The following is a 24,723-nucleotide window of genomic DNA, read 5'->3' on the forward strand; positions in this document are numbered from 1 at the left end:
ATGAGAAAAAGAAGAAAAATAAAGAAGTAGGACGATATTAACGGTGTGTGCTATATAACAACAAAGATATTTTTTTAACATTTTTTTAAGTTCAAGAATATTTTTTAAACTTTCAAGGATTTTCAAAAGGTTAGTACATGTTTATAGTCAAAGATTTTTTTTATTTGACTAGTTATTGTTTTAATATGTTTTAAGGAAAAATAATTTATTTTAGAATTTTGTAATATTTTGTAAAATTTTATAACTTATATTTTGGTTTTTACTTTCTTTTGTTTGAAAACTAGTGTCAATTTTGAATCAACGAGAGCATTTTTGAACTTATACTAAGCTAAGAGTTTTCATCCAAAACTAATGGTAAGAGTATATTTGAATCATTTTTTAAAGTTTAAGTGCATTTTTTAAACTTTTTGGTGTATTTTTTACCCAAATTACAAAATTTAAGGGACATTTTTTTTTATATAATTTAACCTTTTCTATAGTATAGTGTTATATATAAAAGTATGGAAGTGGAGAAACATTTTAGCCTCATTTTACCTTTTCGTTATCATTTTTTTTAGTTTTGCGTTAGTGGCATTTTTGTCATTCACATAGATTTAATCTTTGTAATCATTTTCACATTCAACAAGATAGAAGTTACCATTTTGTTAACTTTTCATCTCCTTACTATAACTTTTCTCAAAATTTTAGAATGTTCTCTTCAACTAATTATATCATTTAAAATTTATCCAAACCCATTCATATTCCTCTCTTTCCCTTAATCTTCCATCTCCCAACTATTCACATTCCATTATCTCATATTAACTCTTTTGGATCTCTTGCAACCTTTCAAAATTCTTCCTTTTCAACTCTTTGGGTATAAATACCTCATTTATTTCATTCATGTTCACAAGTCACAACAAAATGGGAGACTAAATAAAATCATATTTTTCTATTATCTTGTAATTTTTTTTATTTTGTTGCCTTTTTTATATATATATAGAAGTATGTTTGTGTATATTCTTTTATTTATAGGTTTCTTTTTAGTACACAACAGAAGTTGGGAAAACTTAAACCACCAATTTTGGCATGTATATATGTCTACTGTTTATGTTTAAGTCATGTAAGATTGAGAATCGTTTTTAATGTAACCATGACAATCTTGTTCATGTTTTCATTTATTTTTTTCTTTATCAAAGCTATTTTATTAATGAAATGATTGAGTGACCTATACTACGATTTTGAGAAAATAATGTAAATATTGTTGGAATTTATAAAGTATACATAAAGGTAATAAAATGTGTAAAGCAAGAAATATTAAAGTCTTTCCTTTAATTTTTTACCTACAAAATCATTAAAAAAAATTATGATTTCACATTTATAATTTCATAATTTCAAAAGAAATATGACTTTGACGGATGTTTTTACCCTTTCGTTATAAATTATTTTTAATCTTGCTTTAGTGGTAATTTTTTCATTAACATAAATTCAATGTATGTGGTCATTTTCATATTCAACAAGATAGAAGTTATATTTCATTAACTTTTTCATCTCATTATTAAAAAAAAAAAAGTTTTAATCTCACACTAATATTAGTTAAGTTCTATGTTATTAGGATAATGTAACTTTTCTATCTTCCACAACTTAATCGATATTACATAATGTTATATGTTATTACACAATAACTCATAACCTTTATATCTTCCACTTTATTTAGATATAAATAGATTAGATAGTTAAGCTTACAACTTGTAAGCTTCAGATTTTAAGAAATGAAATTTTAATTGTGCAAAAAAAATCAAATTCAACATTCAATCAATAGAAAAACAAATAGATATAGGAGAAGAAGATGATGAATTTGGAAAATATTGAAATGACTTTTACAATTTTATAAAATTAAGTTAAAATTATAACTTTTTTGTGTACGATTTTCACATGCGTCGAACACGTTGTTTACTAGTAAAATAAAAAGTTTAGCCAATAACGAGAATATATTTATTCATAGATTAAAATTTTTTGATATAAATTTAAAGAATTTTAAGCCACCTAAGACCTCTAAATACGATGAATAACTAAATAAATTTGATGGATTAATCAAGGTGGGCAATTACTAATTATAGTGCAATTAAAGAATTGATAAAAGCATTTTAAGGTTAATAGGAGGAGTGAGCAATTCATAATAGAGCAAAACGAGATTGTAGTTTTTAATTTTTAAACTTCAAATATCAATTTATATTTCTAAACTTTGGAGTTGTATTGATTTAAACCATAAAGTAGTCATTGTATCAATTCAAATTCTAAACTTTTGGAGTTGTATCAATTTAAAACTCAAACTATTAATTGTATTATTTTTAACCTCAAGCTTTCATGAGCATTCAATATCAATTAAAATCCTAAAATTTTATTAGTGCATTAAACTAAAACACATTAGAAGGTTTAAATTGATACAATTATGAAGTTTCAAGGTTCAAATCGATAAACTTATAAAAGTTGAAGGAGACCGAAAGTTGAAATGATAGAAACTTTCTCATTTTATTTTTGATTTTTGAAATTTGAGATCACCCTTTTGAACATTTTTTTTAATGCGAGAAGAGATGAAAGAGATAAAAAAAGAAGAAAAAAAGTGCATTTTACCTTGAGAGACAAAAAGGAAATATCCCATTAATAAAAAAATAGCTTCTTCCATGCCTGTCAAAATAGATTAAAAAATAGGCTTATACCACAATATTATTTACTTTTGCAAAAATAGCAAAACACAAGCCTAACTCACATGATACACTTGATACGTCATTGATATATATTTGATACACTTGATAAACTATTAATATACACTATTGATATCCACTTTGATATACTAGTAATATACACTTGTTACTATTTTAAGAGACACTTGATACATGTGATATATATTTGATTTACACAACCCAAGAAGACTCACTCGATTAAAACCTCCATTCCTGGAAAAACTCCTTCTCCGCAAGACCCATGCTAACGATGAATACCCACTGTTGAACAAAATCCCAATTAGAAATACCCCACAACAACAACTTTGTTTTTTTCTGTTAGAATGGTAGTGTATTTTTTCCTCTGCGTGTATTGTGCGACTGCTCCTCCCAAAAACATTTAAAAAGTGTTTCACATCTTTTTGACCCTAAAGGTGATAAAGATCAATTTATTTAAAAAATATCACATTGATTTGTTAAATGTTATTAGACATATTTACATAATTGTCATTAACTTTAAAACCTTTAATATTTTGCCATTTTCAACATTTATGTATATAAGTATGTGTATCAAGTGTGTATAAGGTAGAAAGTGTCTATCATGTGTTTGTAAAATAAAAAAAGTGTACGACAAATTTACAAATTCCTAAACTCAAATTGTCACACATACTATAATTTTCCATAAAAAAAGAAAAAAACAATAAAAAATTCATAAAAATTGCTAACTAGATTTGTCATGTTACTTTTCTAATTGACTAACGATCTATTTTGATTAGGGACCTTTAGAAACATTTTTAAACCTCCAAACTGAAGTGCTCCAAATAAACAACAATGCAATACAAATCTCGAGGACCAAAAATACATTTTTCTAAAGTGACATGGGTAAATTGGGAAGAAATGGATATACATTAGATGAGATGTTGGGAACCCGTACAGGTCGATCAAGTGAAGGAAGAAATACTTCCAGAGAAAACGAGGTGGGCAACATTAATGAAATGATAGAGGTCATTAGGTGCAATGGAATTTGCAAATGACCAGTTAAAGGCAATTGCAACAGAAGTTGTGAAACAACATCAAAATATTTCTGAACTAAATAGTCGAGAGAGGATAAAGCTTATGCAAATAATATTCTGCAGTGTGGATGGCATAAAGGGATTCCTGTCGATACCTATGAACCTGAAATTGGAGTATTGCAACGTTTCGTTGGAAGATAATATTTGTCAAGTTTTCGATCTTTTTGCTTCTTTTTTGTGTAGGTGGTTGTGTTTTTCTTTCCCTTTATTTTGAAATTATAACATGTATTATAATAATTTGCATCCCAAGTACAGATTATAATAACACAAATTATAATAGTCTACATTATAAACTCAAACTATAGTAACTCACATACTATTATAACACAAACTATTCTAACCTACCTCACGCCCGAAACAACCCTAAATAAATACAATTTTTTCTTCTAAACAAATAACCACAAAATTTAAAGTTCACTTCGACGGGTAAATATAAATAATTAATAAATATGGAGATAGTATAGTGAAACACAAAGCCGAACTAACCCCAAAGTCAGGGTTTTATTGGGGTTCAGCCCACCTCCGTTTTGTTCTGTTCAACTTCTTTACACTACACATCGGAACTTCCCTTATTGCTCAAGGACACACTCCCGGCGGCAACTATCTTCTCTATGCGTGTGAGTTTCTCTAAAGGACAATGGCCTCCGTTTGCCCAATTGATTCAAAGTACCCCAATGAAATCTCTGCTCTCCTTTCTCCTCCTTCACCTCACCAAGTTCAGGTAATCTCTCTCAATTTCAAAGTTGCTGTTTCTTCTGTTTGACGTTTCTGTTTCCCTTGTGCTTCGTTCGAAATCTGGGAAATATAGGGTCTTGATCAACTTACGCATAGGAAATGGAGTTTCTATTGTTCTAAAGTGTTTGAGTTTTGTGTCTTCAGGAATATTTTGATCAGCTTGTATGGACAAGGCAGTGTCGTGGTCTTCGAGTGAAGCAGAATGGAGCTTTTGGAAAGGGTACGTTTTTTATTGCCTCAATTTTTGTCCTTCATTACGTTAAAACAATGCGAGGGATGAATAGTAGCTGAGTTTTTAGTGTTCTTTTTACAATGTAGATTCTTTAAGATTATGAGATATAGTAGTATTTGAATGTGTGATGGTAATTTAACTTTTAGTTGGAAGTTTGCTTCATGTACATGTGATGAGATTAAAAGCTGGCAATTGAAGTACACTTCTCTGTTGCTCTTAACTGTGCTTCATGAATGTTTGGCATGTTGAAGCAAGTTCTTGGAGGAAACATCACGTTATGATTGAAAGAAACCTAAGACTTTTATGAGAAACTTTGCCTTTAAAATTACTAAGATTTATCCAACAGTGCTTCTGATAGTTGAGAAGTAGTGCTGTCTATGCAACCATCAAAAGGTTGGCAGCTCTGTTTCAAAAAACTCTGTTGTATTGTTTATTGTAAAAATTACCACTGATTCTCTTGAAATACTTTGGGAAGATCATAAAGTAATTATATTAGCTTATCAAATTTTCTCCCCAAATACCCTTGGCCAAGAATCAAATTGCTGTTTCCGAATGTGATTTATGATCAGTTTTGGTTTAGCCCCTAACAGAGTTTTCATCACTTTTGATGTTTATCTGCAGGTGTCTTTGCTGATGCTGTTTTCAGAGAAGGGGACCTTGTCCTGAAGGACCAAATGCTCGTGGGATCTCAGCATACGTCAAATAAGGTTTTCCTATCTGAAAAACTACCATCATGACTCAGTTTGGTGATTTTTCTTTCCACTTTGTTGTTATGCTCCGTTTTAATTCCTTTGCAGATGGACTGTCTGGTGTGCAGCTTTTGTTTTCGCTTTGTTGGATCTATAGAACTTCAAATTGGAAGGAAGTTATATTTTCAAGATCTTGGAGTGTCTACTAATCATCAATGTGACATGGAGCCTTCATCACCCATATCAGAAGATTGCATGGAAACTGAATCAGATGATGGCCAGGAGATTGAATTAGAAAATAATGAAAGCATGGGAGCATGTTCTTCCAGCACTTCTAAAGGCGCAGATTTACCCAAAGGGCTTGTGGAATCATTGATGAACGGTGGCCTATCATTGCCTCACTCCAATGAGTTTGCGATGCCTCCAGCCATTCCTTGTCCTGGGGGATGTGGTGAGGCCTTCTACTGCAGGTAAAGACTCTTTTTATGGTCAAACGTCTAAAATTGGTTTTTCCCTTCATTTTATGGACTTCTTGCGGGGGGAAGGGTCCTATAATTTCAATATGAATGTTGTATTAAACTTAACTAGGAAATATATGTAAAAGGCTTTTTGTTAAAGGTAGAAAAGACAACACAAGGTTTACGTGGAAAACCCTAGAATTGGAAGAAAAAACACGTTTTATTATTTTCACAAACAATGAAATTTACAAGAGATAACAACTTTATAGACTCTAGCAAGCACTAATACAAAAAAGGAAATAAACTTAAGATATTGGCATGTGAATATGAAAGTATCAATTGGCTCTGAATAACCAAGAATCCGGATCGGTTCCACTAATATTGGCATTTCAACTTTCTTAAATTTGTTACGATCTCTAGAGTTCTCATCACCTTCGGATGTATGTGCCTTATCTGCATTTGTAGTTTCCGTCATCGTCGCGCCACCTCGGGCAATAGTACCATCAATCACTGGCTATTCGACGATCCTTCCCCTACACTTGATTTCGTAAGTGTTTATACCTGAATTCCAAGTCGTTCGATACTTTTAACCATGGACACCAGATTTTCCTCAATCACTAGTAACTTTTGGAGTTCCAAACTCAGTTCGAAAATTTCTTGGTCGAGGACTTCCAACTTCTCTTCAATTTGTTTCTCGGCCATCGTCTTTTCGCTTCCTAGGTGAAAAGGCTCTGATACCAATTTGATAGTGTTAGAATTTGTAGGGCTTGGCCTTTAGGGTGTTTATGGAAAAGTTATTTATGGAAAGTTTACCATAAATCTTCTTTTTCCTTTTTTCTTATGCCCTTGTGTATTCTACTTAATCTTCCTCATTGTATCATTCTAATTTATCAGAAAATAATAAGAAGAAAAATATCGTGGTATATTGTGGTTTTTCTCCCGGTACACTGGGTTCCACGTAAATTTATGTGTTTTATGTCTCTACTTTCAATAGATAGAACACTAGTGTAGTTGTTCTTTATTCAATTTGGTAAAAGAAGTTACATATTGAAAACAAGATTGATAGATTATCAATCTGGAAATAACACACAAGACACTGTAGGAAAGCTAGAACAAACCACTCTGTTATCCTCCTCTCAAGGATGCGCAGTCTACACACCAAAATAATTGATCTCCCCTCTCACAGACTACTCTCAACCCCTTAAAATTATCCTGTCCTTCCTAAATAACTGTAAGACTCAACAACTGTAAAAATAACATTAAATTACAGAAACTGTAAAGATACATAAACTGAAATTAACTGTAAGAAACTACGTTCACTGCTTGAGGAACTTTATCTTTGGAAGGTCTTGACATCTCTTAACAAGTGAGTTTTATCCAAGTTGAAAATCTCTTTTAAAAAAGTATGTTTAAATTAAAAGGGTTTCTTTCTACCAGTAACCAGATCACATGTGGAACTGGGATCAGAGCCAGTAAAAAATTCCTTGGTTTAATGTCATCAGCATCTTGCAATAGGAAACCCGATTGGAGAGAAATAGCATATTCTTTAATGGCTAGGAGTTATCAAAATCTTTAGGCGTGTTAATAAATCTATTTCATCTTCTTGGGGTGGATGCTCTGTCCAAGGCTGTTTGAATTATTCTTGTTTTGTTATTTCTGCTTTCTCTTTTTTCTCAAGTACTATGTACTTTTTAATGATTTCTTGCATTAGTAGAAGTCTTATTCCATAGGTACATATCAAAAGTGAGTGGATTGTGGCTTGACATATTTTTACTTATCAATTTCTGTTAGGAGATTTATTTTGTTCTTCCATTTTGAAGTTGTCTGAGTAAGGAAAGCAATTGATGTAGTGTTCCATATTATAGTAAATCGTGTGCAGAAGCTGATTGGGAAGTATTCCATTCGTTACTTTGTACTGGAGGAAAAACTGAACCTTCACGCAGGGAGGCAATGCTAAAATTTATACAACACGCCAATGGTGAGTTTCCAACTTGTTAGCTGTAGCTGTCATATAACTGAAGTCAATTGTTATTATTCTCTAATATGGGCTCTTATCCTTCTCTCTTTTGGGGGTTTCTCAGACACAAACGACATATTCCTCCTTGCTGCAAAGGTACTCTCTTCTACTGTGTTTTTTTCAGTCAATTTTCAAGTTTGGTTCATCCTATTCATTGTGTTGGCGTAAATGTTGAACTATCAAGTATTTCTATTTCATGGATTTCATGTGACACTGTTTGTAAAGGCTTATTAAAAAATTATGAAAAATAAACTTAGCGTAGCCAGGTGCTTTTGAATTCTCAGTTTATGTATAATACCAGGAACATCGAAGTTGAAAGGTAGATTCAGATTTAAATATGACTGGCCAACTAAATTTTGCATTTTTCTTCCAGGCAATTTCTTCCACTATTTTGAAGTATAAGAAGTTAAAGCTGGCTTCTTCTGGACAACAAACGAAATATGGCACATGCCCTATTCTCAATAATGCTGATCTGTCCATTCTTTTGGAGGCATGGAAGCCAATCTCGATGGGACATAAAAGAAGGTAATTGCCTTTTGAACCCGCTTCTCACTTTGTGCTTTGTGAAATAAGTAGGAAGTGCATTGAATCTCAGCTTTTTGCATGTGATCATGCATTATAAGGACGAAATGGAGGTTGCTAGCACATGAAATGTCTTCGACTCTTCGTTAATTGCTATATATGATGTGGAAAGATGTTGTAATTCCTTCTATTTGATTTAGTGTACATGTTATTGCATTGTCACTACTTCTTAGGAGTGGCCTTTTGAGATCTTTACTATCAGCTATAATTAAAGTATCAATAGAGCTTATTCTAATAAAGCGGCTTCATGGTTCAACTCAAGTCTTAACTTTTCAGGATTTCTATTTCCTCGAGTATGATGGGGATATAATCAATGGTAGGTTGTGATTTTGAAGGATAACTTGAACTCGGGCCCTCCTTAACCTGCAAATCACAGGCCTTGGAAGATGGTCGAGATGAGGTGGTCTTGGTTTTAAAACTAAAATCCACACGGGCTCCCTTATTAGAACTTTGTTATGCTATTAGTATTTGCAACTTCTCATTGTTGTAGGGTTGGGCCTTTATTTTCGATTTTAGTGAGCCTAGCATTGTCTGGAAATATTTTATTTTATTTTTCTTGATTTGATGGCAATTACTTGTTGTTAGGTGGTGGGACTGTATTGCACTGCCGGATGATGTCGAACCGTCCAACGAAGTTGCCTTCCGGATGCAAATAAGAGAGATGGCTTTCATGGTATGTGTAACTTTCTTATTAGAAAATCCTAGTTATGCAGCTGACGTTGATTATGGTTACCTTAGCATGATTCTTAGTTCTAGTATATCCCGCTATATTGATTTTGTATATTGTTATCATTCATATGATTGATAGTTTCAGTGACATGTTTCAGTACTAAAATGCAATTTGCAAATTTCAGTCATTGCAGCTACTCAAGGAAGCAATTTTTGACGTTGGATGTGAACCTTGTATCCTTGCAAGTTAGGAATCGATGGGTATATATGTTTTCCTCTATTTTTGTCAAAGCTAATGTCAGATCCTTGACTCTACTAGTATTCTCCCTTGAAATCTATGGCCATATAATTGGCATGTTTGAGCTAAATAATCTGTACGTTTCTGTTTTAACCGTTACATCTCTTTCTTTCGATACATATATAATTCCATTCTGTCCTTTATATAACGTACAAAACTTTTATCTAATAAGTTAATTTCTATCTGCAAAACTTTGTGATCTCAAGCCGTTGTGAAGTTAATATCAAACTTACTCGTGTGCTTCAGTGATTTGGTTGTAGCATCACCGGTTGAGGATTACTTCTTGTATATTGACGAACTTTCATCTCCTCACAAGGTTAGAAGGCATGGCCTTTATACATCAAAGATCCTGGAAATTGCATGTCTGATGCTTATGATTCTTAATGACAGGAAAGAGCTGAGGAAATTACCCGACCCCTTTTGGATGCTCTCGGCGATAGCTATTCAATTTGTTGTCAAGGTAAGTTGATCCTGGTTTTCAATTGATAGCAATTTGAGGAATATACGCTTGAGATCATGATTAGTTTTTTCCTCGTATTGATTTTTTATTTTTTTCCTTAAACAAGTAATATCTTGTTTGGTCATTGATACTGAAAAATCAGAGGGTCTTGACATCATCTCAGGTACAGCCTTTTTCCCCTTACAGAGTTGTATGAATCATTCTTGCTATCCAAATGCTAAAGCGTTCAAAAGAGAGGAGGTATGTGAAACCAATTCCACACCAAAGCCAAACTATATTGGATGACAATTAGTTTATATGAACATAAGATTGTTTTTGGTGTCATTTCTTTTAGGTCCACATTTATTTTGGGTTTCTCTCTATGTTTTGCACTTGCATGCTCTTTCATTTTAGTCCTGAAAGCTTTTTTTTTTCATTTTCTTTTCCATTTTCTTTTCCTGAAAAAAATTAGATTTTAGTAGTAGTGTGCTGTTTAGTAAGTTTGTTAGTAGAAGCCCTTTTAACTTTATAATCGTGGCAGGATAGAGATGGACAAGCAACCATAATTGCAGTCAGGCCCATCCACCCAGGGGAAGAGGTAATTTTTCGTTTTCATTAGATCATTCATTTGCACGAATTATAAAAAAAAAAATAATGAGCTAAGATAGACATAGCTACAGTGACTCTTACCTTTGACCTTTGACATTGGAAGTTCAAATCATAATATACCATCATTCGAAATTTCAAATCATAATTAGCATTACTCACATTCCGTTTGTTGTAAATAAGAAAAATACGTTGTCTTCAGTTATTTCATATAGTACAAGTCACAAAGAAACTTGTGTGTAAATATATTTATGTAATTGGTACATTTTTCAGGTCACAATTTCATATATAGACGAAGATCTACCGTTTGGTCAGAGACGAGCATTACTTGCAGATTATGGGTTCGAATGCAGATGCCCCAAGTGCTTACAAGAGCATCCTTAGCAAGCCATTCCCTTTGGAATCTGCCTCATCGATTAAGTTTCAAACAAGCTGGGCAAACTAAAAGATTTTTTTTTCTGTTTTGAACAATTATATATTAATGTTTCAAGAAATGTAGCTGTAGTATTTTCAATCGTTCTAACTTTATTAGTCTAATGTTAAACTTCTCATCATTGTGATGATGCCAAGTTTGCTAGATACCTAGAGAAGGGAGGAAAGGTATAATGAGAAAAAATTATTTGTAATTGCGAATTTATGGTTAACTCATTCTGTGAAGGTAAAACCTCAATCAAGGACTCGTTTAAAAAGTACAAACTAGTCCAATTGTGTAAACTGCAGATTTGACGATGTCTTTGCAGCAGATTAGCCTTTGAGGTGAGTTTCAATAGTGTTATTTTTTGCATGCAAGGTAAACGCCTGATATGATGGCAACTCCAGCAACTGCAACACCTATTGACGTAAAGATCTTGAGGACAGGGACTCTTTTTTGGGGAGGCATTTCCAAAAGATCCTCGAGCTGCAATTTTAAGGAAATGTATACTTGTGTAAAGAGAAGAGGGGGAATACCAATCAAATTTCTCAAGAAATGAGAGCGAAACCTACAGTAACTGGCTGCTGCCAATTCTTCTTAATTCCACTTAGATGACCTTTCCCCACAACTGCAACGACTGATTGATGCTCCTTGGCTACTCCTAGTAACGTCGTTGACATGTACCTGAAACAATTATAGACATATGGGCAAATGGAGAGTCAAGAATATGAATGGATGATAAAAAACTGATGCAAACAATAATGATGGATATAACATGAAATCAGCATACATAGTTGAGAAGAAAACTGATTTTAATTTATGAGGTTAGCACTTTCCTAAGTGTTGGCCATCCTTTGAAGAATCATCTTTTAATTTCATCTTAATTCCACGAAGTACACATCAAGAGGAAAACATAGTGTTCTTAGCCTAAATCAGCTTATGGACACCTCAAGGGACAAACATTTGGGTGTCAAGGTAAAAGGAAAAAAAAATTGTTAATCTACTGGAAAATAACCAAACAAGAAAAAAAAAAGTTATGCAAACATGTGCTTACTGCACAGAAAGAAAAGAATAAAAATTGTCATCAAAAAGAAAAAGTCAACTATAAATAGCTCCTAAACTTCTTCCTATTTGAATCAAGAAAACACATTGAAAGAGGAAAAACGCAATGGGCTTCCCACGGCACAAAGGAAAATGTACTAACTGATCTCGCTCGTGCACAAGAGTGTCCATTAATGTGGGATATTCCTTGCTCATTTCTTGAATTATGAGCGTGAGCATGTCAACATCGTCCATATCCTTCAACTGAAGATAGAAATAGCATTAGTCCAGCAAACCGTTTCAATTTGCCTCACAATTAAACAAAGAAATATAGGAGAAAGATCCTCTCCTGTGAGGATAGACATTTATGAGTACGTTTATGAAATTATACCATCTTGGTTAATTCCTCGGGGCTTGGCAAAAAGAATGCTTGAAAAACGAAGGAATAAAGCAATTTTATCTTCTGGCAAAGGGGCATTTTCGCCCACGCTCTCCTAATTGTAATCTGTTGAGTAAACGTCAAAGTATTACAGTATGTTCAGCTATATTAAAATGACAAACCAAATGTCACCTCATTGAAGAATATCCACAATAGAATGAGATGACAAAAGACGAAATAAATTGAAAGCTAAATGACAAAAATACCCCCAAAACATTGCCATATTACCCTTAACCTTTCATAAATGTTTCAAAACTAACCTTGGAGAAGAAATTCATTAGAAAGTTGGACAGAAATGGAATTTGGAACGTGTGGCATTGACCTAGAATAGTGTGATAGTGTTTGGGGCACAAATTCTAGGTCACCATCATACCATACCAAGCATGAATTTCTATCCAACATTCTAACAAATTTCTACTCCAAAGTAGTTTTGAAATGTATGAAAAATCAAGGGTATCTTTGCAATTACAAAGAAAATAGAATAATGGTATTTTTGAAACAGTGAACAAAGTTTAAGGTTATTTGTTGCAAATTAACATGATCAAAAGACAAAAAGAATGGTAAGGATACAAATAAAAAGGTATGTTCAAAAACTAACACACGGAAAATGCAACAGTAACAGGATGTGATTTAAATTTAGCAGTGGCACATGTAGCAAACGAATATAAGTTCAGACTAATCCAGGATCAAGCAGAGCACACAATAGAACGGACATGTGGATGTCAGGGCCAACAGAATGTAAAGCACCTTTAAGGCGAATATCACATCAGAAAACAATTAAAAGCTCTTAAGTACGTTTTGAGACTTGACACCAGCCGACCAGGTAGTGCCCCCTGGTGAACAGACTTATCCCACAGCAGACACTTTTTCAGAATAAGTAACTCTCAAGAAGGGTAGTTGAGACAATCATATTGATTTTGAAGCAAATATAATTGTGTAAGCAAGGTTATGAGCATAGATAATTTATTCAAGAAATCCTATCACAGGCTCTATTTAAAAAACAAAAAGTTTTAATATTGAAGAGAGAGAAAGAGATCATACCTGCACTGGACGATCACCAAGAATTACCTTACCACGATACTTCATTGCTTCTTCATAGGCTACACGAAACTCTGAACCAGGGAATACTTCGAGTTTGTTGGCTACCTAAGATAAAAGCAAGAAAGTAAAATTAGAGACAATCTTTCAAATAAAATTGTAAAAAAAAACAAAACAAAAAATTGAACTGTAAAACCTACAGAAAACTAAAAAGAACTTGCCTTCGCAAGAAACCAACTGTAAAGTATACCAAAGATGTTATGCTTTTTCTTCCACATTTCAACCATTTCTCCCATAGTTGGAACCTGGAGAACTAAGGGTCAGGGAGAGCAAAAATTGAGGGATAAAAGAGACACATATGCTGTATGGCACTGAATTTGTGTAATGAATTTTAACCAGCAATCACAATGTGTAAAATTCAAGACTTCATGTTCAAAGCAACTTAAAGAGAAAAAAAGGAACAAAAATGCGAACTTCGATCAACAAGCAATTTGCTTGAATTTGAAATGGTCCCACACGCGTATAGCACCAATTTGTAGCCAATGTCAATTAGTAACCACAATGTGTAATCGTTCAAGTATTTTTATTCAGAAGCCATAAGGACAAAAACACCAAAACAAAACAAAAAACAGAACTTATTCAATAGCTAATCTCTTGAATTTGAAATTATTGCTATAAACAAATTACCACCTTCAAATTCTGAGGGGTGAGGACTGCCACTCGGCTTGCGCATAGCTCCAAGAAGACGACCTGCATTCACATAAGCAAACGCAAACGCAACATTGTAAAAACATGAAAGAAGGCAGATAGCCTGCAAAACATAATCAAGATTCAAAAAAGAGGAAGTACCTGAGGTTTCAAATAACTGATTACAGCTTGAACTTCTCTGCACGATTCCTGCATCCATAAAAGTGGTCTACTTCAGTTCTAACTCAAGTTCCAAAATCAAATAAATTCGAAAAGGGTTAAGAACTCTCACTGTAATCGATACTTTTTCCCCCCATATCCTCCAAAATTTCAAGAACCAAATGCCACAAATACAAGACAATTTATCACAATCAAAAATCAAGAAGTTACTTGAGAAACGTGTGCCGTTCCAACTAGGTATACGTCACAAATGCCACCTTCACTAGTAGTCTCGCAAGTCAATGCCAACACGCTTCTAGAAAGCTCCTCCGGTAGTACCCTCCTCTGCTCCGCCAAACCCTCCTCGGCCTCCGGCGAAATCACAGAGGCTGCCGCCTCGTCGTTGATCTGTTCATCAGTAGTACTAACAATACTGTCGCACAAACTCTCGATGTTAGGGTCCTCGATGTGGACAAAATCTTCAACGGCAGGGGAATCAGATTCCGGAGGAACCGAGTCCATCACCTGAGGTAAACGGGGTAGACGCCGAGGACGGTCAGAGGTTTTCAAGAAAATCCCGAAATTGAGTGGAGCTGAAAAATGCGGATGCTGTTTGAAGGTTAGGGCATAATTGAGACGCCGGAGATGAGGTTTGACGGTGGCCGTTACTATGAACCGGTGTGACGCGGTCGAGTTGAGCTGAGTTGTACAACGAGTTAATCGATTCATACACCTCGCCTTTCCCTTCTTACCCGAATTTCAAGATTGCATATATATATATATATATATGATCTTTTATTTATTTATTTATTTACACGCCAGCGGTATTATTTGTGTGCCAAATCACGCGTGTCACCTTCCAATTGGCTGCAGAACGAATTAAAAGATTTTCACAATTTCCGCTTTAAAAATATTAATTTAAATTGAACTCTACCCTCATTGTAACTCTTCTGTGTTAAGTATATGTAATAACAAATATTCTCATTTGGATTTAGGGAAGATTCGTATTATCTTTTTGTCTACCAAATAGTGTAAGCTTCCTTTTCTTTTCCTTTTTCTTCGTTGATATTGCTTAAGCTACATTTATGTTTACGAGTTTATTCAACTTAGATGTTCTCAGTAAATCTCCCCTTAAATCTATTTTTTTAACAAAAAGAATTGTCTTGTGATTTTGTTCGTTGCTTTATCAGAAAAAAGAAAAGAAAATAAAAGTAAGAAATAAGACCAACAACATATGTTTTAATCTGCAATTGCTATCTTTTTCTTTGTGTTTTTTCTAATGCTTTAGTGAATTTTGCCTTAAAATTGTAAATGGCTTATTTTAAAACATGAAAAATAAAAAATAAATGAATTAAAAGATATCCCTTTCCATGTAGGCAAGGAATCCACTCTCACCAATCCTTAAATTAAATTCCCGTATCCATTTTTTGCATTTTTAGTATCGAACCGGTCAATTACAATATATACTTTTCTCTCAAATAAAATATGCATTGAAAATCCCAAATCATATTGGATAATTACCTTTTTAGTTTTGTGTTTTGTACTTCTAGAAGACAAAACAAAAATGCATTTACGTCAGAATAAAATCTTTCATAGCCATTCTAAACAATTTCTATAACAAACCTGTGATCTAAATAATCCCTAATTAACCTCTTTCTCTATGTTCATCAACGTGGATAACCATCTCGTCATCTCCTGATGAATCAATACAGAACACTAGAATAGAGAGATTAAGAAGGAAGAGTGTTGGGTAAAAGTTTTTTTCTTATCACAACGTTGCTCCTCTCTCATTCAAAACGAAGTTAGTTTAGCGGGAGACGATTGATAAAATTCAATATTTAGGACTAATTGTTACCAAATACTGGATGATTGTTTCATTCCATACCATTTATTCAAGGAACTTTTTGTACAGAGCTACAAACATGAGCCAGAATTTTTGAACTCGATAACATATGATTCATCATTGTTGTGAACAAACAGAATTATAGAACGAATATGGAGTGTATTCTCTAAAGGATTGATATTTCTTTCTGTTCAGTCGAAAATTTTTGAACTTCGTCCTTAAATGACTCAAAATTGTGATTTATAACCACAGATGATACACGTTTCAAAGGTCTCAGTACACTACCTCAAAAACATAAAACCATATGCATAAATTCCTATTTCTCAATGTTCTTCATGAGTTAGCAGCATTACTAATTTAGGCTCTCGAAATTGCTTGCTCGCTTCTTCAACAAGCTCCACAAAGATCTTAAATAACATTGCCATTTGAATGATGTTAGGCCTTATGCCACAACAGGAATTTCACTTTCGCTTCAAAACAAGCTCACCTGTTGCTGATGCACTTTCAAAGTTATCATTAGTTAAAAATTATTAGCTACTCAATTCCACTCTATGTATTGAACAGAAATATTATCTGAGCATCAGTTTTAAAAAGCTCGAATTTAATAAACTTCACATGTTAATCAGCTTTGTTGAATATAAATCATCACTTGCTCAGATGCATATTTCATGTCCAAAACACTAATCACAAATGAACCGAACTCCAAATGATGAAGTACAGCTAATCCATAATCAAATCCTAAATTGTATCAAATTCCATACACAGTGACCAACTACCCAAATGAGAACAAAACATTAAAAAAAACATGAAAAGGGGTAACAAAAAAGGTTGCTTTAGCAAAAATGTTTGTGGTGTTTCCAGGATTAAATGGGATTGAGGCTAACCATCAATCAGGATGGCCACATTAATGCTATTGCGTCCGAGCCATTATGCCAAGAGGAACCGTAAATCCCCCAGAATTGGTAATGGACGCAATCTGCTAAACCAAGAAGTATTCAACAACAAATGAAGCTGTAACTCAACAAAGAAGCTCAGTGGAAGGAGAAGTCGTTTAGTATATAGGCTCACGGCATAACTTAACTAAAAGCTATGTCCACTGCCCATAACACATCAAAGTGTTTAATCTCATCATAGCTTCATCCCCACGTAAACAAAACATCATAAACAGAGAAAAACGTATTGAATTGCCAATTACTAAACTAAGCTACATTACAACAAATCTAATATACTAAGTTAAAAATAGGCTTCAGTGTGTGTAACAATCAGATCATTGATAGAAAAATCTCACTGAAATCCGCTAAGCTTATTTGAAATATCATCATAAGCCCATAGAATCAAATACACAGTCCAAAAATGAAGTGAAATTAACACAAATTATAGAAAAAAAAAAGGTGCTCAGACAGCCAAGGGTATATAATCAGATCCCAGGAATTGTACCCGGATCAGAAACTCTAGTCCACAAAAATTGCCTCGTCACAGCACAACAGAACAAATAAAAATAGATTATAAAGAAAAAAGATGAGAACTGAAGTTGAAGGTAAACAAGAAAAATATGAAAGTGTGCAACATTCGATTCCAGAGATAGAAAATCGAAAAGATGGAGGAGACGACGACGATATTGTAAATAAGGTGGAACGGTGAATTTATAGGCCATCCATCGACTGAGAAATTAGGGTTTCTCGCTCTAAATTGGTTTAGGGGTTTTGTAGATTTCATTGGGGCGGCTACTGGGCTGGGCCTTACCATAATACACTAGGTCTACTATTTACATGTAATTTAGCCCACCAAACACATTTATGAAAACAAGAAATACAATTTTTGTTTTTATTTAATCCCTTGTTTGTAAATTATCTACCAAATTGACTTTAAATTTTTAAAATCGCACCGTTTGTTTTTTAGGAAATGTAGATCATTGAAATCTTAGGGGCCGTTTGGGGGAAGGGTTGGGTTATGGGGAGTTAGGGTTATGATAAACCTAGTATTAAGATAAACCTAGGATTATAATAAGATGTGTTTGGGGGAAGGGTTATGGAGGAAGTGTTATGATAAGATGTGTTTGGGGGAAGTGTTATGATAATGTTGTGAAGAAGGATTGGGGAAAAGTTGAAAAAGGATTAAGAAGTGTTGAAACGGGGGTTGGATTACATAACCCTAACCCCCATAATCCTAACCCTTCCCCCAAACGCCCTCTTAGATGTCCGGAATTACGGATAACATCTTTAGATTACTATGTTTGTTTGTACGAATATTTTTTAAGATATCTAACAATCTTTTGATTACTGTGTTTGTTTCGTACAATTTCTGCTAGGGAATTCTTATATTTACATAATGTTCTGGTTGAAATTTATGATATAAAACTCAACATTTGTAAATTACTGTTCACACGAGATTTTCGGAGAAATTTGGTTTGTGAAGTTGAACTCCAATTGTACATGTGACGTCATTAAAATTGTCCAATTTGTATTTAAATTTAATTTAGGACACATTCCAATTTTTAGTTAATCCCAAATACAATTATTTTAGTAAATGACATGGCGATTTGTAATTGATTCCAAAATTTCTTATTCGACAAATGTCCCTTTCAAGATTTACGCACGTGTATGGATGGGAGAATCTCGAAAAGATAAGTTTAAAGTCTAAATACAAACATTTTTTTTTGCTCAATTTGATATATCAAATTAATCAAACTATGAATTTAGTACATTAGTTTGATTTAAATTTTAAATAAAGGTTGGAATATGGTCAATCCTTAATTTGAGAAAAGTTTAAAGTTTTATCCCCAACTTATTTTGATTTAAGGATAAAAATTTGTTGATTAATTTTTTTTGATAAAATTTTGAACCATATTTTAATTTGAGACAAAGATGAGATTTCTAGCATACCCTAATTTGTCCTGAAGAATTTGGAATGACCAATTTTAATTTTGGGATAAAATTAACAAATCTAATTTTGAGATAAATACGAGATCTCAATCTTAGGATAAAGTTAGATCTATGACTCCATTTTAAATTTGAGATAAAAATGGGGTAAAATCTAAATTTTAAAATATTTAAACATGCTTAATTATCGAATTCGAGATTTTATTCCAAAATAACACAAGATAATTGAATTTTAATTTTATTTAAAAAATTAAATCATTAAAATATGTTTAAATATCTCAAAAGTGAAATTTGAGATTTTATTCCAAAATAAAATAACACAAGATTATTGAACTTTAATTTTATTTAAAAAATTAAATTATTAAAATATATTTAAATATCTCAAAAGTGAAATCCAAGATTTTATTCCAAGATAAAATAACATAAGATTGTTTACTTTTAATTTTATTTTATTATTTAATCATTCCAAATCCTCTTAGGAATTGAACATGTTAGCCTTATAAATAGACCTATACCTTGATCATTCTTTTTTCATCAAGCAGAACAAAGGTATGAGAGAAACAACTTCTCTTTTCCCTCTTTTTTTCTCTTTTTTTTTTTTTGCAAGCCTTTGAAGGTCCCATGCAAGTATATATGAGGTTACAGCCTCCTCGACGTCTTTTTTCTTTGACCGTCAACTTCTGGGGTTTGTTCATAATAGACGATGCAACTCTATCATGATGCCCTCCTGTTTCTTAGGGTTTATTCATGATAGCCGATGAGTCTCTATCATGACGCCCTCCTGTTCCTTACGGTTTGTTCATGATAGACAATGTAATTCTATCATGACGCCCTCCGGTTTGTTAGGGTTTGTTCATGATAGTCGATGAGTCTCTATCATGACGTCCTCCGGTTTCTTAGGGTTTATTCATGATAGTCGATGAGTCTCTATCGTGACACCCTTTTATTTCTTAAGGTTTTTTCATGATAGACGATGCAACTCTATCATGACGTCCTCTTGTTTCTTAGGGTTTGTTCATGATAGCCGATGAGTCTCTATCATGACGCCCTCCGGTTTCTTAGAGTTGTTCATAATAGCTGATGAGTCTCTATCATGACGCCCTCTTGTTTCTTAGGGTTTATTCATGATAGTCGATGAGTCTCTATCATGATGCCCTCTTGTTCCTTAGGGTTTGTTCATGATAGCCGATGAGTCTCTATCATGACGTCCTTCAGTTTCTTAGGGTTTGTTCATGATAGCCAATATCGTGATGCCCTCCTATTTCTTAGGGTTTGTTCGTGATAGACGATGAGTCTCTATCATGACGCCCTCCTGTTTCTTAGGGTTTGTTCATGATAGCCGATGAGTCTCTATCATGACACTCTCCTGTTCCTTAGGGTTTGTTCATGATAGACGATGAGTCTTTATCATGACGCCTTCCTATTTCTTAAGGTTTGTTCATGATAGATGATGCAACTCTATCATGACGTCCTCCTGTTTCTTAGGGTTTGTTCATGATAGACAATGCAACTCTATCATGAAGTCCTTCTCCGTCCACTTTTACTTTCATATATCTTTTGTTCCAAGACCACGTTATCAGCACACTAACTTGCTTTTGGTGATCTTATTTTGTAGAACAATGGTTTACTTCACAGAATGATTCTTGTCTAAAGTTTGACACCTTGTAGTTTATTCTGATAGAAATCAACCAAGAGAAGATGGACTTAGTTTCCTTGTGGAGAAGCCATGGGTTGGCTCTTTTGCAGATCATTGGCCATGTTTAGACAACAACTTAATTCTTCCCAGATTGTCTGTGGAGATACCTTTATTCGTGAGAAAAACTGCATGGGTCATATAGTCTTTTATCCATAACGAGGCTTCTAATTTTGACAGAGCTCTCACTCTCGGACAACGTTTAATTGAAGGCCAAACACGTTGGGGTGCTATGACCAAGGTCCCTGGAGAGTTCTGCTTTACTGACTGCTATTGGGAGTGGCTAGAGCTTGTAGTTGGTCGAAATGTGTGACTTCTTTACAGTGCTCGTTTATATGGTGCCGTAACGGCTTTTTTGTACACTTATGATCGTAATGGTGATGTTGTTTGAGCATTTTGTGAAGCATGGTATCCTTTGACTAATACTCTTCATACTATGGCGGACGAATTATCCATTTCTTTATGAGACCTATGATCCTTTGAAGGTCTTCCCATTAAGGGAAATTTCTACGAGGAAAGGATCCATTCTTTTAAGGAATTGACCTCCTCGCGAGATTTTCCGACATCCTGTCAATATCTTTTCCAGGCGTATTATTCAATATTTTGTACGCAGAGGAAGGATCGCACGACATCCTCTAAGAACGACTCGCAAGTGATTTATTAGCTCCTGGATTTCATTTTGGTACCTTGGGTCTAGAAGCTATGATAAGCCAACCACACGGAAACAAAAGAAGGCATCATGCTCCAAATCTACCTAGAACCTTGATGGTTCGAAGATCTAGGCTCGTGAATGATCCTCTAGGGAGAACATGTTATTTGCGAAACTTAGAATCAGGAACGATTTGAAGGATGAAACATATTTAGCTACCTTCTTATTTTGCTGGTTATGCCTTTTCGTATTTCCACAGAAAGGATCATTTCTTCGTTCCAGAGTATTTATGGCTGCAAGCTTAATGGCTACTGGCACTATTTATAGTCTTGCAGTTCCAGTTTTGGCGAATATATATCATGGGCTAGGTTTGATAACCAAAGCCTCCAATCCGATAGGACGCATGGACTTTCACTTTCCCATGCATTACGTCCATGGCTAGTTAGCCCATTATTTTGGCACGCATTATCCACTTCCTACAGAAGTTCGAGGCCTCAAGATGACTAACTTTTTCATCGAAGGTGGGTCTATTTATTTTGACGAATATAAGGCACGAGAACTGATCCATAATGGTGCAAGAATTTAGTGGCACGCTAACCTCCAGAACAGGAATAAACATGAACGCATGGTTGATACTCATGATTCATCGTTTCTGCAGACTTTTTATTTCGTGAGCATGCGTTCCAGCTACTTGTCCTCTCGCTGTAGAAATACTTGGATCATAACATTATACAGTCCGTATCGATTCGGATGACAATCTGGTTTTTACCAGGATATCCCTAATGATATAGGGGCATGCCACTTGCGATCACACCAGATAATATGTTATATCACTAGATAATATGTACGAGGCATAATACTTTATCTGAGTTATACTTGCTTGCCCGTTCGTTAGAGCGTTGCAAGCATGTGACGCAGCGATTTATAGACTGGTGGGCCACGGGGCACGGGACCTATTTTGAGGATAACATACATCATTTGGTGACTAGTGTCATTCCTCCCCCTTTACAACCCAAACTACCCAAGAACTGAGGGAGCAACCTGGATGGTAAAGAAATTCGCCTGGTTGAGGCGATGGCTGCTACTCTCGAAGAGGAGATAAAGGAGCATAAAGATGAGAGCGATAGCAGTAAAAATGATCGTCATTGGAAGAGACCTTTGAAGAAAACAAAGTTATTAGGTGATGATCCTGACGGAAGGGGTTCAAGTGCTTTGGGAGTCCCTAATGTTCCACCACTGGTTTGCACATTTTCCTTTCTTAAATTTTTTTTTGTTCATCTTCTTCACAAATGACTTAATTAATTGTTTACTTCTGCAGTCACCTTTGAACTCCCATCTTGACAGCTTTATAGAACTAGACAGCGATGAATCTTTGATGGGATCTCATGCAGTTGATTCGGCCATGGAGGAAGTTGGTACCTTGAAGACTTCTGTCTCTAAACTAGTCGAACAGTTCTTACGTCTACTGCTCTTCTCAAGGAGATTCGTCGAAGCAAGATGATAGTGGGAGGAAAAGACATTGGGAGTCCTCCATTCAAAGGAGATGCCTGTCCTAAAGAACCCTTACAGAAGGTCAGCTCGACACATGCTCCCCTTAAGTATTCTGAATCGCCTTTAGATGCTTCTAATAGACAGATTACGAGAAGCCCTGAACATTCTCAGTGGATTGGTGAAAAGGTGGTTTCAAACTTCTTCAAGAAAACAACCTTATGTATGTGGAAGGATATACAAGATAAGATCATACAAACTCCTTTTGAATATATCCCAAGACTTAGGCCAGAAATAGCAACAGTTCTCTCGCAGATTGAGAAGATCCATGCAGATGGCTTGAGTCCTCTTGAAGAGTATCTAAATAGTTATCTTAAGAGGATAGACAATTTCAACGATGTGCAATCTTCATATTCTGCACAGTTGTTGTCAATAGATAAAGCTCGTCAATTAGATGAAAAGACCTCTGCCATCGAGGAAGCTTTAACTTTGATGGAACAACTACGAGGGGATGCCAAAGTTATTCAAGAAAGAACCATAGAGTTATCTTTAGAAAAGAAGGAACTGAAGAGGAGACTTCAGAGCATAAATGCTGAGTCTCAACAACTGTCAATCTTATCTTGCGAGAAAGCAGAGGCCATAGACCAGCAAGAACTAGAAGTTGTCAAGCTCCAGAATGAAGTTAACACCCTTGAAGGCACCTCTGCTATTACCGAAGAAGCGATTGAGGCCCTGGCTACGGTTTGCAGGAGCATGGAAGCTGCACGAGAAGAATTTAAGAACTTGAAGTGGAAGCTTTGATTTATGCCCCCTTTGCGCCATTTTTTTTGTTGCAATCCTTGTAAATGTAAAAAAAATTGTTGAATGATAATGCAAAAGAATTTTTTTTATTCTAGTGTGGCTACATTTACATTTATTTTGCAATTTTTACATATGAGATGACAATGAGACATTATTATTATTTTTTATGTGTGACTGAACTTAAAGTTTTCCTAAGTTGCCTACGTACCCTTTATAATATAGGGATCAAGTCATAACGTAGTTCAATTGATTTTTTTTTCTTTTACTGGACAATGACTTTAAGCATAAAATTTCTTAAGAAACTTGCCGTTGATTGGGCCAATTTTTAATCCATTTCGATTAACAATCTTGTATGTGCCGTTTGTGTACACTTCTTTGACTATGTAGGGTCCATCCCATTTAGGTGTGGACTTATTTTCGGTATGTCTTGTTGTGATGATTGGTCTTCTTACAGCCAGTACTAGATCACCAACTTGAAAGGAGCGAGGTTTGACGTTTTTATCAAAAACTTTAGACATTCTCGCTTGGTAACATTTCAATGCTTACTGAGCTTTTAATCGCGTACTTCTAACTCTTGAAGACATAACTTGACATTGTCTTCGGTAGTCAACCTCTCTTGTTCTGCCATTCTTAATGATGAGATTTCTCTTTCAAGGGGAAGGACAACCTCTACACCATAAACGAGCGAATATGGTGTAACCCCTGTAAGAGTGCAATGAGTGGTTCGATAAGCCCACAATCCTTCACCGATTCTTTCTTCCAAATCCTTTTTCGACTTGAAGACAATTTTCTTCAGAAGATTGCATAACGTTTTATTGAATGCTTCTGCTAGGCCATTCGCAGCTGTGTTATACAGAGATGACTTGTATTGCTTGAACTTGAATTTTTCACATAATTTATCTATCATGCTATTCGAGAATTGACTTCCATTATCTATCGTGATCCGATGAGGAATATCGTATCGATAAATAATATGGGTACGAATGAAGTTCGCCACGTTCTCTTTTTTGGCCTCTCTCAAGGGAATGGCCTCAACCGACTTTGAGAAATAATCTATTGCTGTAAGGATATAAGAATGTCATGTTGATGATTTCAGT

The 24,723-nt window shown here is 34.5% G+C and overlaps 3 protein-coding genes and 5 non-coding genes across 9 annotated transcripts; 1 reads left to right on the top strand and 7 right to left on the bottom strand.

Moving 5' to 3' along the window:
• Nucleotides 1-4,253: 4,253 nt before the first annotated feature.
• On the top strand, nucleotides 4,254-11,193 carry LOC103495940 (histone-lysine N-methyltransferase ATXR2). The gene is made up of 15 exons (XM_008457617.3): nucleotides 4,254-4,493; nucleotides 4,652-4,727; nucleotides 5,361-5,446; nucleotides 5,537-5,898; nucleotides 7,752-7,864; nucleotides 7,968-7,999; nucleotides 8,277-8,428; nucleotides 9,071-9,158; nucleotides 9,340-9,388; nucleotides 9,474-9,528; nucleotides 9,699-9,768; nucleotides 9,843-9,912; nucleotides 10,076-10,152; nucleotides 10,433-10,489; nucleotides 10,771-11,193. Exons 1-15 carry the CDS (start codon nucleotides 4,410-4,412, stop codon nucleotides 10,879-10,881), a joined length of 1,482 nt encoding a protein of 493 aa, XP_008455839.2. The 5' UTR covers nucleotides 4,254-4,409; the 3' UTR covers nucleotides 10,882-11,193.
• LOC103495939 (uncharacterized) lies at nucleotides 11,101-15,044 on the bottom strand. 2 transcript variants are annotated; one of them, XM_051079410.1, is made up of 9 exons: nucleotides 14,505-15,044; nucleotides 14,277-14,324; nucleotides 14,118-14,177; nucleotides 13,645-13,732; nucleotides 13,431-13,531; nucleotides 12,342-12,455; nucleotides 12,114-12,214; nucleotides 11,482-11,593; nucleotides 11,101-11,395 (listed from the first exon to the last, which is right to left on the bottom strand). In XM_051079410.1, exons 1-9 carry the CDS (start codon nucleotides 15,000-15,002, stop codon nucleotides 11,270-11,272), a joined length of 1,248 nt encoding a protein of 415 aa, XP_050935367.1. In that variant the 5' UTR covers nucleotides 15,003-15,044; the 3' UTR covers nucleotides 11,101-11,269. The 2 variants fall into 2 exon arrangements, with proteins under 2 accessions (XP_050935367.1, XP_008455837.2); XM_008457615.3 differs by having other exon boundaries at nucleotides 13,431-13,535; nucleotides 13,649-13,732; nucleotides 14,505-15,043.
• Nucleotides 15,045-16,690: 1,646 nt separating this feature from the next.
• On the bottom strand, nucleotides 16,691-16,771 carry LOC127144110 (small nucleolar RNA SNORD36). Its single transcript, XR_007815731.1, has one exon. It is a non-coding gene; the product is annotated as a small nucleolar RNA SNORD36 (small nucleolar RNA).
• Nucleotides 16,772-16,956: 185 nt separating this feature from the next.
• LOC127144132 (small nucleolar RNA snoR80) lies at nucleotides 16,957-17,080 on the bottom strand. The gene has a single exon (XR_007815751.1). It is a non-coding gene; the product is annotated as a small nucleolar RNA snoR80 (small nucleolar RNA).
• Nucleotides 17,081-17,142: 62 nt separating this feature from the next.
• LOC127144124 (small nucleolar RNA Z152/R70/R12) lies at nucleotides 17,143-17,254 on the bottom strand. Its single transcript, XR_007815745.1, has one exon. It is a non-coding gene; the product is annotated as a small nucleolar RNA Z152/R70/R12 (small nucleolar RNA).
• A 103-nt stretch (nucleotides 17,255-17,357) lies between these two features.
• On the bottom strand, nucleotides 17,358-17,444 carry LOC127144122 (small nucleolar RNA R11/Z151). Its single transcript, XR_007815743.1, has one exon. It is a non-coding gene; the product is annotated as a small nucleolar RNA R11/Z151 (small nucleolar RNA).
• Nucleotides 17,445-17,503: 59 nt separating this feature from the next.
• LOC127144117 (small nucleolar RNA Z157/R69/R10) lies at nucleotides 17,504-17,602 on the bottom strand. Its single transcript, XR_007815738.1, has one exon. It is a non-coding gene; the product is annotated as a small nucleolar RNA Z157/R69/R10 (small nucleolar RNA).
• A 6,577-nt stretch (nucleotides 17,603-24,179) lies between these two features.
• On the bottom strand, nucleotides 24,180-24,533 carry LOC103496034 (uncharacterized). The gene has a single exon (XM_008457749.2). It carries the CDS (start codon nucleotides 24,531-24,533, stop codon nucleotides 24,180-24,182), a length of 354 nt encoding a protein of 117 aa, XP_008455971.2.
• Between the last annotated feature and the right edge of the window lie 190 nt (nucleotides 24,534-24,723).

Source organism: Cucumis melo, chromosome 11, assembly GCF_025177605.1.
Source record: "Cucumis melo cultivar AY chromosome 11, USDA_Cmelo_AY_1.0, whole genome shotgun sequence".
NCBI classification, from domain to species: Eukaryota; Viridiplantae; Streptophyta; class Magnoliopsida; order Cucurbitales; family Cucurbitaceae; genus Cucumis; species Cucumis melo.

Excerpts from the sequence above, each read along its gene's own strand:
- LOC103495940 (XM_008457617.3), top strand. The coding sequence starts at position 4,410 with ATGGCCTCCGTTTGCCCAATTGATTCAAAGTACCCCAATGAAATCTCT. Across the intron at positions 5,899-7,751 it reads GGTGAGGCCTTCTACTGCAG|TAAATCGTGTGCAGAAGCTG; the intron begins GTAAAGACTCTT and ends TCCATATTATAG. Across the intron at positions 8,000-8,276 it reads TATTCCTCCTTGCTGCAAAG|GCAATTTCTTCCACTATTTT; the intron begins GTACTCTCTTCT and ends TTTTTCTTCCAG.
- LOC103495939 (XM_051079410.1), bottom strand. The coding sequence starts at position 15,002 with ATGAATCGATTAACTCGTTGTACAACTCAGCTCAACTCGACCGCGTCA. Across the intron at positions 13,532-13,644 it reads TTGGTTTCTTGCGAAGGCAA|CCAACAAACTCGAAGTATTC; the intron begins GTTCTTTTTAGT and ends TATCTTAGGTAG. Across the intron at positions 11,594-12,113 it reads CTTGTGCACGAGCGAGATCA|GTACATGTCAACGACGTTAC; the intron begins GTTAGTACATTT and ends TAATTGTTTCAG.
- LOC103496034 (XM_008457749.2), bottom strand. The coding sequence starts at position 24,533 with ATGATAGATAAATTATGTGAAAAATTCAAGTTCAAGCAATACAAGTCA.